Source organism: Dipodomys ordii, unplaced genomic scaffold (genome assembly GCF_000151885.1).
Source record: "Dipodomys ordii isolate 6190 unplaced genomic scaffold, Dord_2.0 Scaffold10, whole genome shotgun sequence".
Classification (NCBI taxonomy): domain Eukaryota; kingdom Metazoa; phylum Chordata; class Mammalia; order Rodentia; family Heteromyidae; genus Dipodomys; species Dipodomys ordii.
This window is the reverse complement of record NW_012267226.1, coordinates 22,916,541-22,928,283: the sequence shown is the minus strand read 5'-3', so window position 1 is coordinate 22,928,283 and position 11,743 is coordinate 22,916,541. Positions and strand designations below refer to the sequence as shown.

The 11,743-nt window shown below is 47.9% G+C and overlaps 1 protein-coding gene across 1 annotated transcript in view; it reads right to left on the bottom strand.

Moving 5' to 3' along the window:
* Nucleotides 1–11,743, bottom strand: part of Crtam (cytotoxic and regulatory T cell molecule) — a 19,623-nt gene that overhangs the window by 6,333 nt on the left and 1,547 nt on the right. Inside the window, exons 3-7 of the mRNA XM_013009513.1 lie at nt 9,751–9,903; nt 7,240–7,383; nt 5,652–5,813; nt 1,469–1,549; nt 969–1,022 (exon numbers count right to left, since the gene is read on the bottom strand). Coding sequence (XP_012864967.1) covers nt 969–1,022; nt 1,469–1,549; nt 5,652–5,813; nt 7,240–7,383; nt 9,751–9,903 — 594 coding nt within the window. The remainder of the gene's footprint in view (nt 1–968; nt 1,023–1,468; nt 1,550–5,651; nt 5,814–7,239; nt 7,384–9,750; nt 9,904–11,743) is intronic.

Here is an 11,743-nt window from a genome sequence, read left to right as displayed (position 1 = left end):
GTGTGGATGGGTGTCTGCGGGTGCGTGTGGATGGGGGGTGTCTGCGGGTGCGTGTGGATGGGGGTGTCTGCGGGTGCGTGTGGATGGGGGGTGGTCTGCGGGTGCGTGTGGATGAGGGGTGTCTGCGGGTGCCTGTGGATGGGGGTGGTCTGCAGGTGCATGCTGCCGAGGGTGCCCAATTCTGGGAGAGCGGATTTTGTGGGGGGAGGAGCTCTTGTTTCAAGCAGTGTCAGGTTGAAGAGTTGGCAGGAAATTCTGCTAGGAATAAGTAGAAAGTGGAATGAGCAGTAAGTAGGATATTCTAATGCTCACAGAACATCCTGGAAACAGTGAGATATTCTAGAGCTATCCTGGCATGGCTAGGACAGCCAGAACAATGTAGGAAGCGGGTTAAACTTGTTTGTTTGTTTGAATTGAGGTGCCCTGGGCCGGGGAGGCAGCTCCATGGGAAAGTCCTTGCCTAACATGGGAAGCTGGGGTACGATATTCAGCACTAACAAAAAGGAAAAGAGAAAAGCAAAGCGAAAGAGAGGAAAGACAGAGAAAAGGAGGGAAGAGGAAGGGAATGTGAGAGAGAGGGGAGGAGGGAGGGAGGAAAGAAGGAATAAAGGAAGGAAGGAAGGGGGAGAGGAGGAAAGAAGGAAGGAGGCAAAGAGGAAAGGATGGGAGGGAGGGAGGTAAGGCAGTGAAATCAGAAGTACATCTCATTTAAGAAGTCAGGGAGGACGTGTAATTAGCTAATGGATATAGAGAAGCAGCGGTTAGAGAAAAATAACAGGACCAGGCAAAGTAGGTCAAGGAGAGCAGCCGGCAAAGGACGTCAAGGGGGCAAGGGAGCAATTAGCCAATCATGTCAGAAAAGGAAGAAAGGTCAAGAAAAAGGAGAGCCGAAAAAGGTCACTGGTTTTTTATCGACTAAGAGGTTATAATGTCAAGCGTTTGATTTCATTTCAGTAGGTGACGCTTACCGGTGGTCAAGCCGGAGTCCAGAGTGGGTTGCTCTTCCTCTTCCTGGGTGGGCTCTGGTGTAGTGGAATTTTCCATCACGGAGACTAAAGTGAAAGGAAATGAGATATCACGTGCACATGACTCATGGGTCACCTCTGGTCACCCCCAAACTCTGGCTGATAGCAACTTTCCAGGGGATGGTGCTGAGGGGTGGGACCTTTCAGAGGTGCTCAGCACCAGGCACCAGAGGCTCACGCCTGCCCTCCTCGCTACTCAGGAGGCTGAGATCTGAGGATCACAATTTGAAGCCAGCTTGGGCAGGAAAGTCCATAAAACGACTCTCCAATTAACCACCAAAACATCCAGAAGTGGAGCCGTGTCTCAAGTGTAGAAGAAGCTAAGGGACAGTGCCCAGGCCCTGAGTTCAAGCCTCAGTGTCAGCGTGTGTATGCACGCACACAGAACAATAACATTAAAAAAATACTCTTAAACTGTAGTATTAGAGGAGCTGCGCACTGACCGGCAGCCGTGGTGCGCTGGGACGTGTGGGAGGAGAGGGGCTTGCTCTGCAGGGTCTCTGCTGTTGTCCCTTGGTCAGCAACTAGGAAAGGGAAAGACAAAATTCTGCAATGGTGGAGAGCAGTTTTCTCCACATCGGCTCGGTGGTGGGGCATTTGGTGGTTTGTGGAGACTGTGTGTGAATCTCCAGAATGCCGCGTGTGCAGCTCCCAGCCTGGCGTTTGTATTGGCATCCTGCAGACCGCCATCTGCCGCCGGCCAGCGTGACAGGCCTGCAGGCTGGGCCTCTGCGGTCGTGGGCAAAAGCCACTCACCGTTCCTTTCCAGATCCGTCCACCCTGCCCATCTGTCTGTCAGCCAGGCGGCTCTAGAGCCAGCCTTGGGTGATGCTGAGTTCCAGTGACGCTCTTTGCTCGGGCCTGCGCAAGAGGCCTGACTCATCCAACCTCATGCGTTTCCTTGTCTGTGGAATGGAGGCACTGATGGCATTTTCTTCTTTGTGTTTCTTTTGGAGAGCACACGAATGAGTTTATTCAGAGAATGTTTAGCATAGTGCCTGGCTGGTTATTCAGCACAGGGCTGACAAAATGTCATGGCATGGAGACCCGAGCAGCGATCACCGCCTGAGACAAGGCCAGCCGTGGGGAGCGGGGCGGCTGGGCCTGGGAATGTGCCTGGGGCTTTGGGACATGCCAAGATGCCAAGGGCTGCCTGGCACCCCTTTAATGAGAGATTTCTCTTACCTAATTAAGCAAAACCTTTTTTTACTCATTGAACATGAGCAATTTGAAAAGTACAAAGGAATATGCCTGAATTGTGGGTAAAAACGCTGAGGAGAGGAGGAAGGATCACAGGAAGCGTTAGGAGAAGCTCACACGCTCAGGTGCGTTTCGGCCCCAGCAGCCTCACCTCTACAGCTTATTAACTGCTGCGTGCACACAGCTCTGCTTGGTAAAGTTAAATGAATAAATTAGGTGCAGTAAGAGATGAACAAGAAAAAGTGCTGATAAAATCACAACAATATAAAAGTCAAAGTTACCCAGGTGCCGGTGGCTCACGCCTGTCATCCTAGCTACCCAGGAGGCTGAGATCTGAGGATTGTGATCCAAAGCCGGCCAAGGCAGGAAAGTCAGTGACACTCTTATCTCCAATTAGCCACTGAAAAAGCCAGTCATGTGAGCCACTGTGGCTCAAGTGATAGAGTGCTGGACTTGAGCAAAAGGAGTCCAGGAATAGTGCCCTGTGTTCAAGCCCCAGGACTGGTAAAAATAATGAATAATTTTAAAAAGTTGGGGTTGGGAAGGTGGCTCAGTGGTAGAGCGCTTGCCTTGCATGCCTGAGGCCCTGGGTTCGATTCCTCAGTACCACATAAGCAAAAAGAAAAAAGCCGGAAGTGGTGCTGTGGCTCAGGTGGTAGAGCGTTAGCCTTGAGCTGAAGAGCTGAGGGACAGCGCCCAGGCCCAGAGTTCAGGCCCCACAACCAGACCCCCCCAAAAAAAAGAAAAGGAAAAACAAAAAGATTTTGTTTTTTTTGTTTTTTTTTTTTTTGGGTCCGGTTGTAGGGCGTGAACTCTGGGCCTGGGCACTGTCCCTCAGCTCTTCAGCTCAAGGCTAGCGCTCTTCCACTTGAGCCACAGCGCCACTTCCGGCTTTTTTCTTTTTGCTTATGTGGTGCTGGGGAATCGAACCCTGGGCCTCAGGCATGCAAGGCAAGCGCTCTACCACTGAGCCACGTTCCCAGCCCAGATTTTGTTTTTAAAAACACAAAGGCTAGTGACCACAGAGAAAGTTGAAGGAAGAGGAATGGCTAGTGGTAACGGAAAGAGAGAAAACCTCAAAAGTGAATCACATAGAAATAATGAGGTGCAGAATCTGGGGGATATTGAGAGCTCCTGAACGATGAAAGCCTTCCACCATCACGTTCACATGAATTCAGATAATTACTTGTTTAAGTACAAAACCAGTTGTATGCATTTATACTAATTACGTATGGTTAAAACTAGAGTTTGCACATACTTTAATTTATCCTCCCAACCAGCTGCTAAGTAGTCATATTTAGACTGCATACTACTCTGGATGGATGGATGCCGGCCAGTCTGAGATGCATCTCCCTGGTGGTCAGAATGGGATCCATGAATTCACATGGTCCATGTAAACTTAAATAAGTGGTGTGTGTGTGTGTGTGTGTGTGCGTGAGTGTGTGTGTGTGTGTTCACTAAAATCAAAAAGCTTGAGAACTGTTGCTCAACTTTGTGAAACTCCCAGCCACAGGTTAGTAACAGGACATGGCTCTTTCTCATTGAGAGACTAGAGAATGCAATCCATCACCCCAATAACAGCAGACTCCCCTGCTCTTCCTCTCCCTTCCCTGTCCTAGTCTTGGCCCCCCTTTGGGGAGAGTCTTGGGATCCTGCCCCACAGAGTGTACCCACAAAGGGTTAGAGCTCTTACTTGTAAATGTGTGTCACAGCCACCTCAGATAATCAACACTGTAAACCCAGTGGATGAACACAATTTTTGCAATGTGTTACATCAACCTAGCTGCTCAACAGAAAAAAAAAGTTAATAAATGCTAAACAGCCCACAGGTGTTTTAACTTATTTCTATCTGTCTTGTTACTAAACATGAGATGTAGATCTATAGCCACAGAAGCACTGTAAACAACAACAACAAAAACAAAAAATAACCCAACAATAAAAAAAGCAGATTTCCTTTAACATGGTTGGTTTTCTTAGTTAAGGATCTGATTATCAAGCTAGTTGGGTGGTACATGCCAGTAATCCCAGCAGTGAGGCAAGAGGGTTGAGAGTTCAAGGCCAGCCTGGGCTATGAGACTTTGTCTCAAAAGAAAGAAAGAAAGAGAGAAAGAAAGAAAGGAAAAAAGAAAGAAAGGAAGGAAGAAAGGAAGAAAGAAAAAAAGAAAGAGAAGAAAAACAATAAAATGAGACTTCCTACCAACTAGCTAGGTGAGCACAGTGCCCACCCCTCTATGTTTTTTTGTTTTTTGTTGGTCATGGGGCTTGAACTCAGGGCCTGGATGCTGTCCCTGAGCATTTTCGCTAGCACTCTACCATTTTGAACTTCAGCGCCACTTCTGGTTTTCTGGCGGTTCATTGGAGGTGAAGAGTCCCAAGGACTTTCCTGCCTGGGCTGGTTTTGAACCACAATCTTCAGATCTCAGCTGCCTGAGTAGCTAGGATGGTAGGCGTGGGCCTCTGGCTGGTGGCCCTCTGTCTCTAGTAAGCCTCCGTCTCAGGTCTCATCCTCGCCTGCCCTGCGTTCCTGTCTCTCCCGGGCAGGTGGAGGTGTGGTGTGGGATGTGTGCGGGAGACATTACAAGGCACACCACTCTCTGGGACCCCGTGTCTTCTACTGAGGGCAGCGTCTCCATAAACTTCTTTTGGTTGGCTGAGGGAGGGTCCTATGGAAAGCATTTGGCAGTGCCAGGGACCCCGACCGCCACAGCTGCTGCCCTTGTGGCCAGAGTTTCCTGGGCCAGCTCACCCTTTGCAGAAGTCTCTCCTTTGATAAAAGGTTTCCAGTTAATTCTGTCATCCAACCTTTCTGCTGAGGTGATACCCTTGTACTGTTTTACACCCAGACATTCTTTGGAAAACGAGACTCACGGCTCTGCTAATTAGACCCATGGTTCACGCAGCTTCTTAAAGATCCATCTTGACTCGAAGAGTTATTTATAGTTTTTAAATTATAGCTTGGGCTCTGGGGGGGGGGGAATCTTCAAAACAGTCACAACAAAGCAGATCCAAAGAGCAATCACGTCTAATGCAATTGCATGAGTTTTCTTTTTTTTTTTTTAAGGACCTAAAATAATGTCGACACCTTGAAAGGTATTTCAGGTCATGTTGTTTCCTTTGGGGTAGTGTGCTTGATTTGATAGCCTCCCAGGCAGAGCTGTTTGCAGTCAAGTGACGCTGGCAGTCTTCATCCAGAAGAAAGCCCGGCACCAGGCTCTGGCATTCTGCTAGGCCTCACTCCCGACTGGCTGTGGCTGCAGCCCTGCTCTACCACTGCACTGCCACTGGAACGCACTGCAGGGACGTGCTGTTAGGGAAAGCTGGCTTCCCTGTAATCACCCCCTGAAGGACTTTACCCATGTCACTGGATTTCATCTGATAGCGCAGGATTAAGGTCAATTAAAAACAGAGACAATGGCGGGTTCTTACCCCAGTCTTCAAACCGGAAGGGTGTGACCAGCTTTCTCCCCTGCAGCCCTTCATGTTGGACAACGCAGCTCACCTGTGAGCTTTTGTCTGCAGCGTGGATTACCAGTGTGCTGGTGGTGTTACACTTCTTCCTGTCCGGGCCAAATTCATGGTGGGTCCCCCCTAGGGAGCAATACAAGGAGATCAAAAAGGGTTCGGCTCCTTGGTGATATCCTGTGGTCTCGGCTCTTTTAGTCACCCAGGGCTTTGACATCATGGCAAAGAATAGTTTTCTGAGTTTCTCTGACCTCAGCCGGCGGCCTCTCCTATGCAGGATGTGGCCATAAAAGCAAGTGGGTGAAGGAGAGAATGGCTAGGTTTCTTCAAATCCTTTGTTATTGGGACAAAATTCAAAGCTTGTAGCGGGGCCCGCAAGGAGGGCTTGGATTATATCCATATAACTGGAACCAGGAACTTGCCCAGGTTATATGAATTAGATAGGTTAAAGGAATCTTATTTTTATTTTGTTTGTTCACTTTTATTTAGTGCCAGTATTGGGCTTGAACTCAGGGCCTGGGTATTGTGTCTTAGCTTTTTCACTCAAGGCTGGTGCTTTACCACTTGAGCCATAGCTCTAATTCTGGTGTTTTCATGATTAATTGAAGAAAAAAGCCTCAGAGACTTTCCTGCGTTAGCTGGCTTAGAACTGTGATCCTCAGGTCTCAGCCTCCTGAGTAGCTAGACTTACAAGCGTGAGCTACTTGCTCCTGACATAGGAGTCTTGCTCTTCAAGTACAATTGGTGCTGGGCTGGGTTTCAGGCATAGACTTTTCTCTCTACAACTCCATTTGGCCCTCAGTTTTCTCAACTCTATATGGCCTCTTGCAGCTCTCAAAGATGTGTGATTCTACAGATATGGAAGGCATTCCTGGTGAGATGGAAGCAACCGTCATATTTGTTACATTGTTTCAAGCAAAACCTCAAAATGTATCTTTATTCCTACCATGTTTAAAATTTGTCCTCCTGGGGGTGACACAGTCTTACATCATCTAAGGAAGATCTCATCTCTTCCCTTACAGTCTTATGGCTTACAACAATGTGGAAATGTGTTCACATGAGTGTTGTTCACAGACAGTACAAAATCCAATACATTACGCACGCACACACACACATATCATTCTGTTATATGGGTTAGTTTAACTATAGGCTAGTGTAAATCCTTGAAGCGTGTTAAGTGGAGGTGAAGCTGTTTGGATACTTACTATTAGGTATATAGAATGCATAATAGTCGAGATCTCTTCAATTTTTTGGTAAGCTCATTGCAAGGTAACACATGACCAACTACACAGTGTATATTCCTATATAAAATGTATTTTCACTCTTATGCCATGAAAAAGTTTATGTCCAGGTGTAGTAGCTGTGTTTCAACTGTCATTATTTGCGATTATCCTTTCAATATGAGAAATAGTATTGATGGTCTATATGGATAAGTTCTCTGCAGAAGATGTTATTTGGTGGTGTTTTGGGTACTTCCTGTCACCAGAGGGCGCCAGAACACTTAAAAAATCCCTTGAAAATTTAAGACCGAAACAAAGAGCCGTTTTCCTACCATAGATTTCCAGGTGGTTCCCCAGCAGCCAGGTGATCTGCGGAGGGGGCTTGCTGCCCTTGGTGGAGCACCTGAGCACCAGATGGGAGTCTCCATTTGGCCTTCTGATAATGGACGCTTCCAGGGTTGGCTTGAAAGGAGTTGCTAGAAGAAAATGATTATTTTTTTCCTGTGTTGGGCTGCACAGCTCAGCAAAGCTCAGAGCACGTGGGCTCAGTGGCACACACAGCCTAATGAGTGGGTGTCGTTTGTGACCCGACTTTGCCCAGAATCCTGGGTTGTTAATGACTTACATATACTTGCAAAGATACTCCGGCTGAAGTCAGAATGGCCATGACTGCTGTGTGATCAGTCTTTGAAAATGCCTGAGCAGCCAGTCTCCCAGCAGTGGCTTGACTTGGCGTATGGCGATTCTTTGGTAGAGCGCTAGGCCTAGGAGAAACCTGACTTCCCAGTCTCACCGCTGCTGCGGCCTAGCTGGGGGACCTCTGGGGAGCCTTCTGCTTCTTGGGATAGCCAGGGCTTCCTCTTCCATGCTAAGGAGGAGTGGGCAATAAAGTGGCCTTTTTCAGATTCCAGACTTTTAAGTCTGGCTCACCTCAAGTCAGTTACATTTGTCCCTCTCTAATACCAAGAGGGTGTAAATGGCCTGTTGGTCTTCTTTTCCTTTGTAGTTCTGTCTTGGAAATACATCTTTCCCCCCATTCTTCCCTGATACAAGTCCACAACCACACTCTTTAATATCTATTAGCCCAGCTGTGTGCTGCCAAGATATCAGAAACATGTTTACTAGCTTCAAGTATGACTAGATGCATTACTTTGGCAACATAAACATAAAAAAGATTAGGCCCTGCTAGGAGCTAATCAACTGGTGCTATATTTAGTCTCAAACTGTTAAATATCATATTAGGACTGGTGGTGGAGCTTAGTGGTAGAGTCTGCGCTGAGCATGCTTAAGGCCCTGGGTTCAATCGTTAGTACCACACATACACACACACACATACATACACACACACACACAATCCCCCCAAAATCATGTGTTTCCAGGCATTGGCAACACATTGGAAAGCTGAGTCTTGAGGATCACTGTTCAAAGCCAGCCTGGGCAGGGAAGTCTGGGAGACTCTTATCTCCAATTAACCAGCAAAAAGCTGGAAGTCAAGCTGTGGCTCGCATGGTAGAGCACTAGTCTCGAATAGAAAAAGCTAAAGGACAGTGCCCAGGCCCTGAGTTGAAGTCTCAATACTGGCATAAACAAACAAAGAAAAGATCATGTGTTGAGTGGTGTGGTAGAGATAGACAATGGGAGAGGACCAAGCAGACAGAGCAGACAGGCCCGGGTGAAGCCATGTAGGTCCTCAGAGGACCAGGCAGACAGAGCAGACAGGCCCGGGTGAGTCATGTTGGTCCTCAGAGCCCCTCCCTCTCAGCCACTTTCCCATCATGCCTTCAGTGCTGACTTCAGTGCAGCAACCAGGAGAAACATTCATGCAATTATGTCATTTAACGATCAATAAAAAGCATTTTTTAAATCAATCTATTCTGCCATAAAAAGCAAAACAAGACATTAAGACGGAGGCTGGACATCACTGCCCAGCTATGGAGCGGAGCGGGTCCCTGATGATCAGAGGCTGTGTATCAGAGGCTGTCAGTCAGAGCACACTGGAGCAGAGCGGGTCCCTGATGATCAGAGGCTGTCAGTCAGAGCACTCGCTGCCTGATTCCACCTCCCACAGGAGGCGGGGCGCGCAGGGGCCAAGCGTGCCACAGGGTGTGGGAAGGGAGCTGTTGCTGGATGCGGGAAGGGAGCTGATCCGTGGTGCCCTGCCCTGGGCATGCTGTCACAGGGGCTATTTTATTCTTACCCGTGCTTTGCCTCCCTCAGCAATGTGCACCCTGCGATGGATAATGCCTGCTTCTGCTCTGAACTCTTAGTTCTAGGTGTATACTATTTGCTTATCACATACTGATTCTCTTTCCTTGAGCCAGGCACCAGTGTCTTACATCCCTAATCCTAGCTACTGAGGAGGCTGAGATCTGAGGATAGAAGCTCAAAGCCACATGGGCGAGAAAGTCCGTGAGACTTTCATCTCCAATTAAACGCCAAAAAGTCAGAAGTGGAGCTGTGGCTCAAGTGCTAGAATGTCAGCCTCAAGTTGAAAAAGCTAAGGGATAGAGCCTAGGCCCTGGATTCAAGTCCTAGTGTGCACGCATGCACACGTGCGCGCGCGCACACACACACACACACACCTGCACCCCTCTTTCCTCTTAGTTTCTTGGAAAGAAATTTAACTGATGCCAAAGGCACATTCACAAGTTTACATTTGAATCTAGAGCTCACCACATAGAATGCTGTGTTCTGTTTTCTTTGAATAAAAGCGAGTAGAGATAACCTGAAGAAATGGCCTCGTGATAGGTAACATTTGAAAACCAAATGTCAGGTTTCAAAACTGGCGCCGCGTGCACCGAACCATACGGCCCTCGCCAGAGGCGATGTTGCTGGATACCTACCACGCACCACCACCTGCACGTGCCGAGTGCTCACGGTGTGGCTGTAGCACAGACAGGTGTACACGCCCTCATCCTGCAGGCTGGCGCGGGGCACCCGGATGTACAGCTGCGTGGCCGAGTGGTGAAGAAGTTGGTATCTGGAATCTTTCAAAGCTGCCAAGGGGGAAATCAAAGGGTGAGGAGGAGAGCGACCCCGCAAGTGCGGGCTGCTCACCCACAAGCCTCGCTTTCACTCTCCACGCTTGGAAGAAATGCTTGCCACGTCCTCAGCGGCACTGCCTTCCAAAAGCAGGTGCCGGCAGGGGGCAGCGCCTGCAGGCGGCTTAAGGAAGGGACTATTTGCATCCTGGCATCTGTGAAATGAGCACCTGGCCTTTGCTTGTCCTTGTAGGAAACAGAGATGGCGCCACTGGAGACACAGTCAAGCCACAGAGGATTTAAAATTGTATTTTCTCTAGGTAAGTCCCCCTGTGAGTTACCTCTTTGAAATTGGATTTCTCTGAGGTCATCTTGTTACCATAAATGTCAAGAATGCGTTGATGAATGCATCTATTAGATGGTTTTGATTTTTAATTTTTTATGATTAGTTGAAGATAGAGTATGACGGAGTCTTTCCAGATTTTTAGTGATGAGCAAACATAAAAGCAAGCTCCAAAGAGTATCAGCCAATAGCCTTTCTCCCCAACACCCTTTGACATAGTTTGAAATAATGCATTGCATTATCTCATATGTAACCTATCAATATTTAATAATGTTTGCAAAGCTTATCAATGGTTTAGGGGCTCTGCTTTGTAAACCGGAATAGAAAATGCTGACTTGGACTTTTTTAAGCATTTAGCAATTAGGAATTTTTTAACTAGAGATGTAAAATGGTTTCATCATGAAGGAGATGCTTAGTAAAAATCTTGTCCAGTGTCCAACATGAATGAAATAGACGTTTGAGAGTTTCTTTCCATCTCAGACATCAGACAATTCCTTCCTGTGCAATCATGAGGCGAGGAAGGATTGTCTTCTTTCTTTAAGGAATAAATACATCCTGTCAATTTCTGTCATTTAGAAATTCTGACTTGATATGAAGAGCAGTGGAGAAAGATTCAATATCCAGGAAGGAGCTCTGTCATGTGACTTGGGATGGCTCAGGTGGCCAGCTCAGCAGCTGGCTGTGGCTGTGGGGTGTCACTGGCTGCACAAGGACAAAGCCCCCCCAGGTCAGCCTGCTACCTACTCCCCCTTTTGCTCTAGGCTGTTTCTTGGCCACAGAGCGTCAAAAGGCGATGTGGGGGTGGGGTGGGGCCATGGAAAGTGTATTTTGAGTCCCCTTTAATACTCCTGTTGGGGTTTCCATTCCAGACTGTTTGCCCCCCGAGAACAACCAGGCTTCACCAGGCTGACTCATGTGTGGTGGTAGGTGGCTGAGCCCACCTTTGTGTGACTCACACGGACTCTCCGTCCACTACCTGCCTGGCTGGAAGTCCCCAGCGCTCGCCCGCTCTCTCTGTCTCTGTCTGTCTCTCTGTCTCTGTCTCTGTCTCTCTCCCTTTCTTTTCTTTTCTTTTTTCTTTTGTCAGTTGTGGGGCTTGAATTGTGGGCCTGGACACTGTTCCTCAGCTCTTCAACTCAAGGCTAGCACTCTACCACTTGAGCCACAGAGCCTCTTCTGGCTTTCTCTGTTTCTGTGGTGCTGAGGAATCGAACCCTGGGCCTCATGCATGCGAGGCAAGCACTCTACCACTGAGCCACCTGCCCAGCCCTCTCAATCCAGATCTTTGATAATTGTACAAAAAAGAACAAAGTGAAGTTTGAAGTTTTAGTTTTCAAAAACTATGTATCAAACTAAATGAAAATCCTTTTAAGAGCAAGCATATTTGATTTCTGCTGTTTTACATAGCTCCCACTGAGCCACCCTCCCAGCCCCTTTCTCTTCTTTCTTTCTCTCCCGTTCTTTCTCTCTTTCTTTATTTCTTTCCCTCCCTCCCTCCCTCCCTCCCTCCCT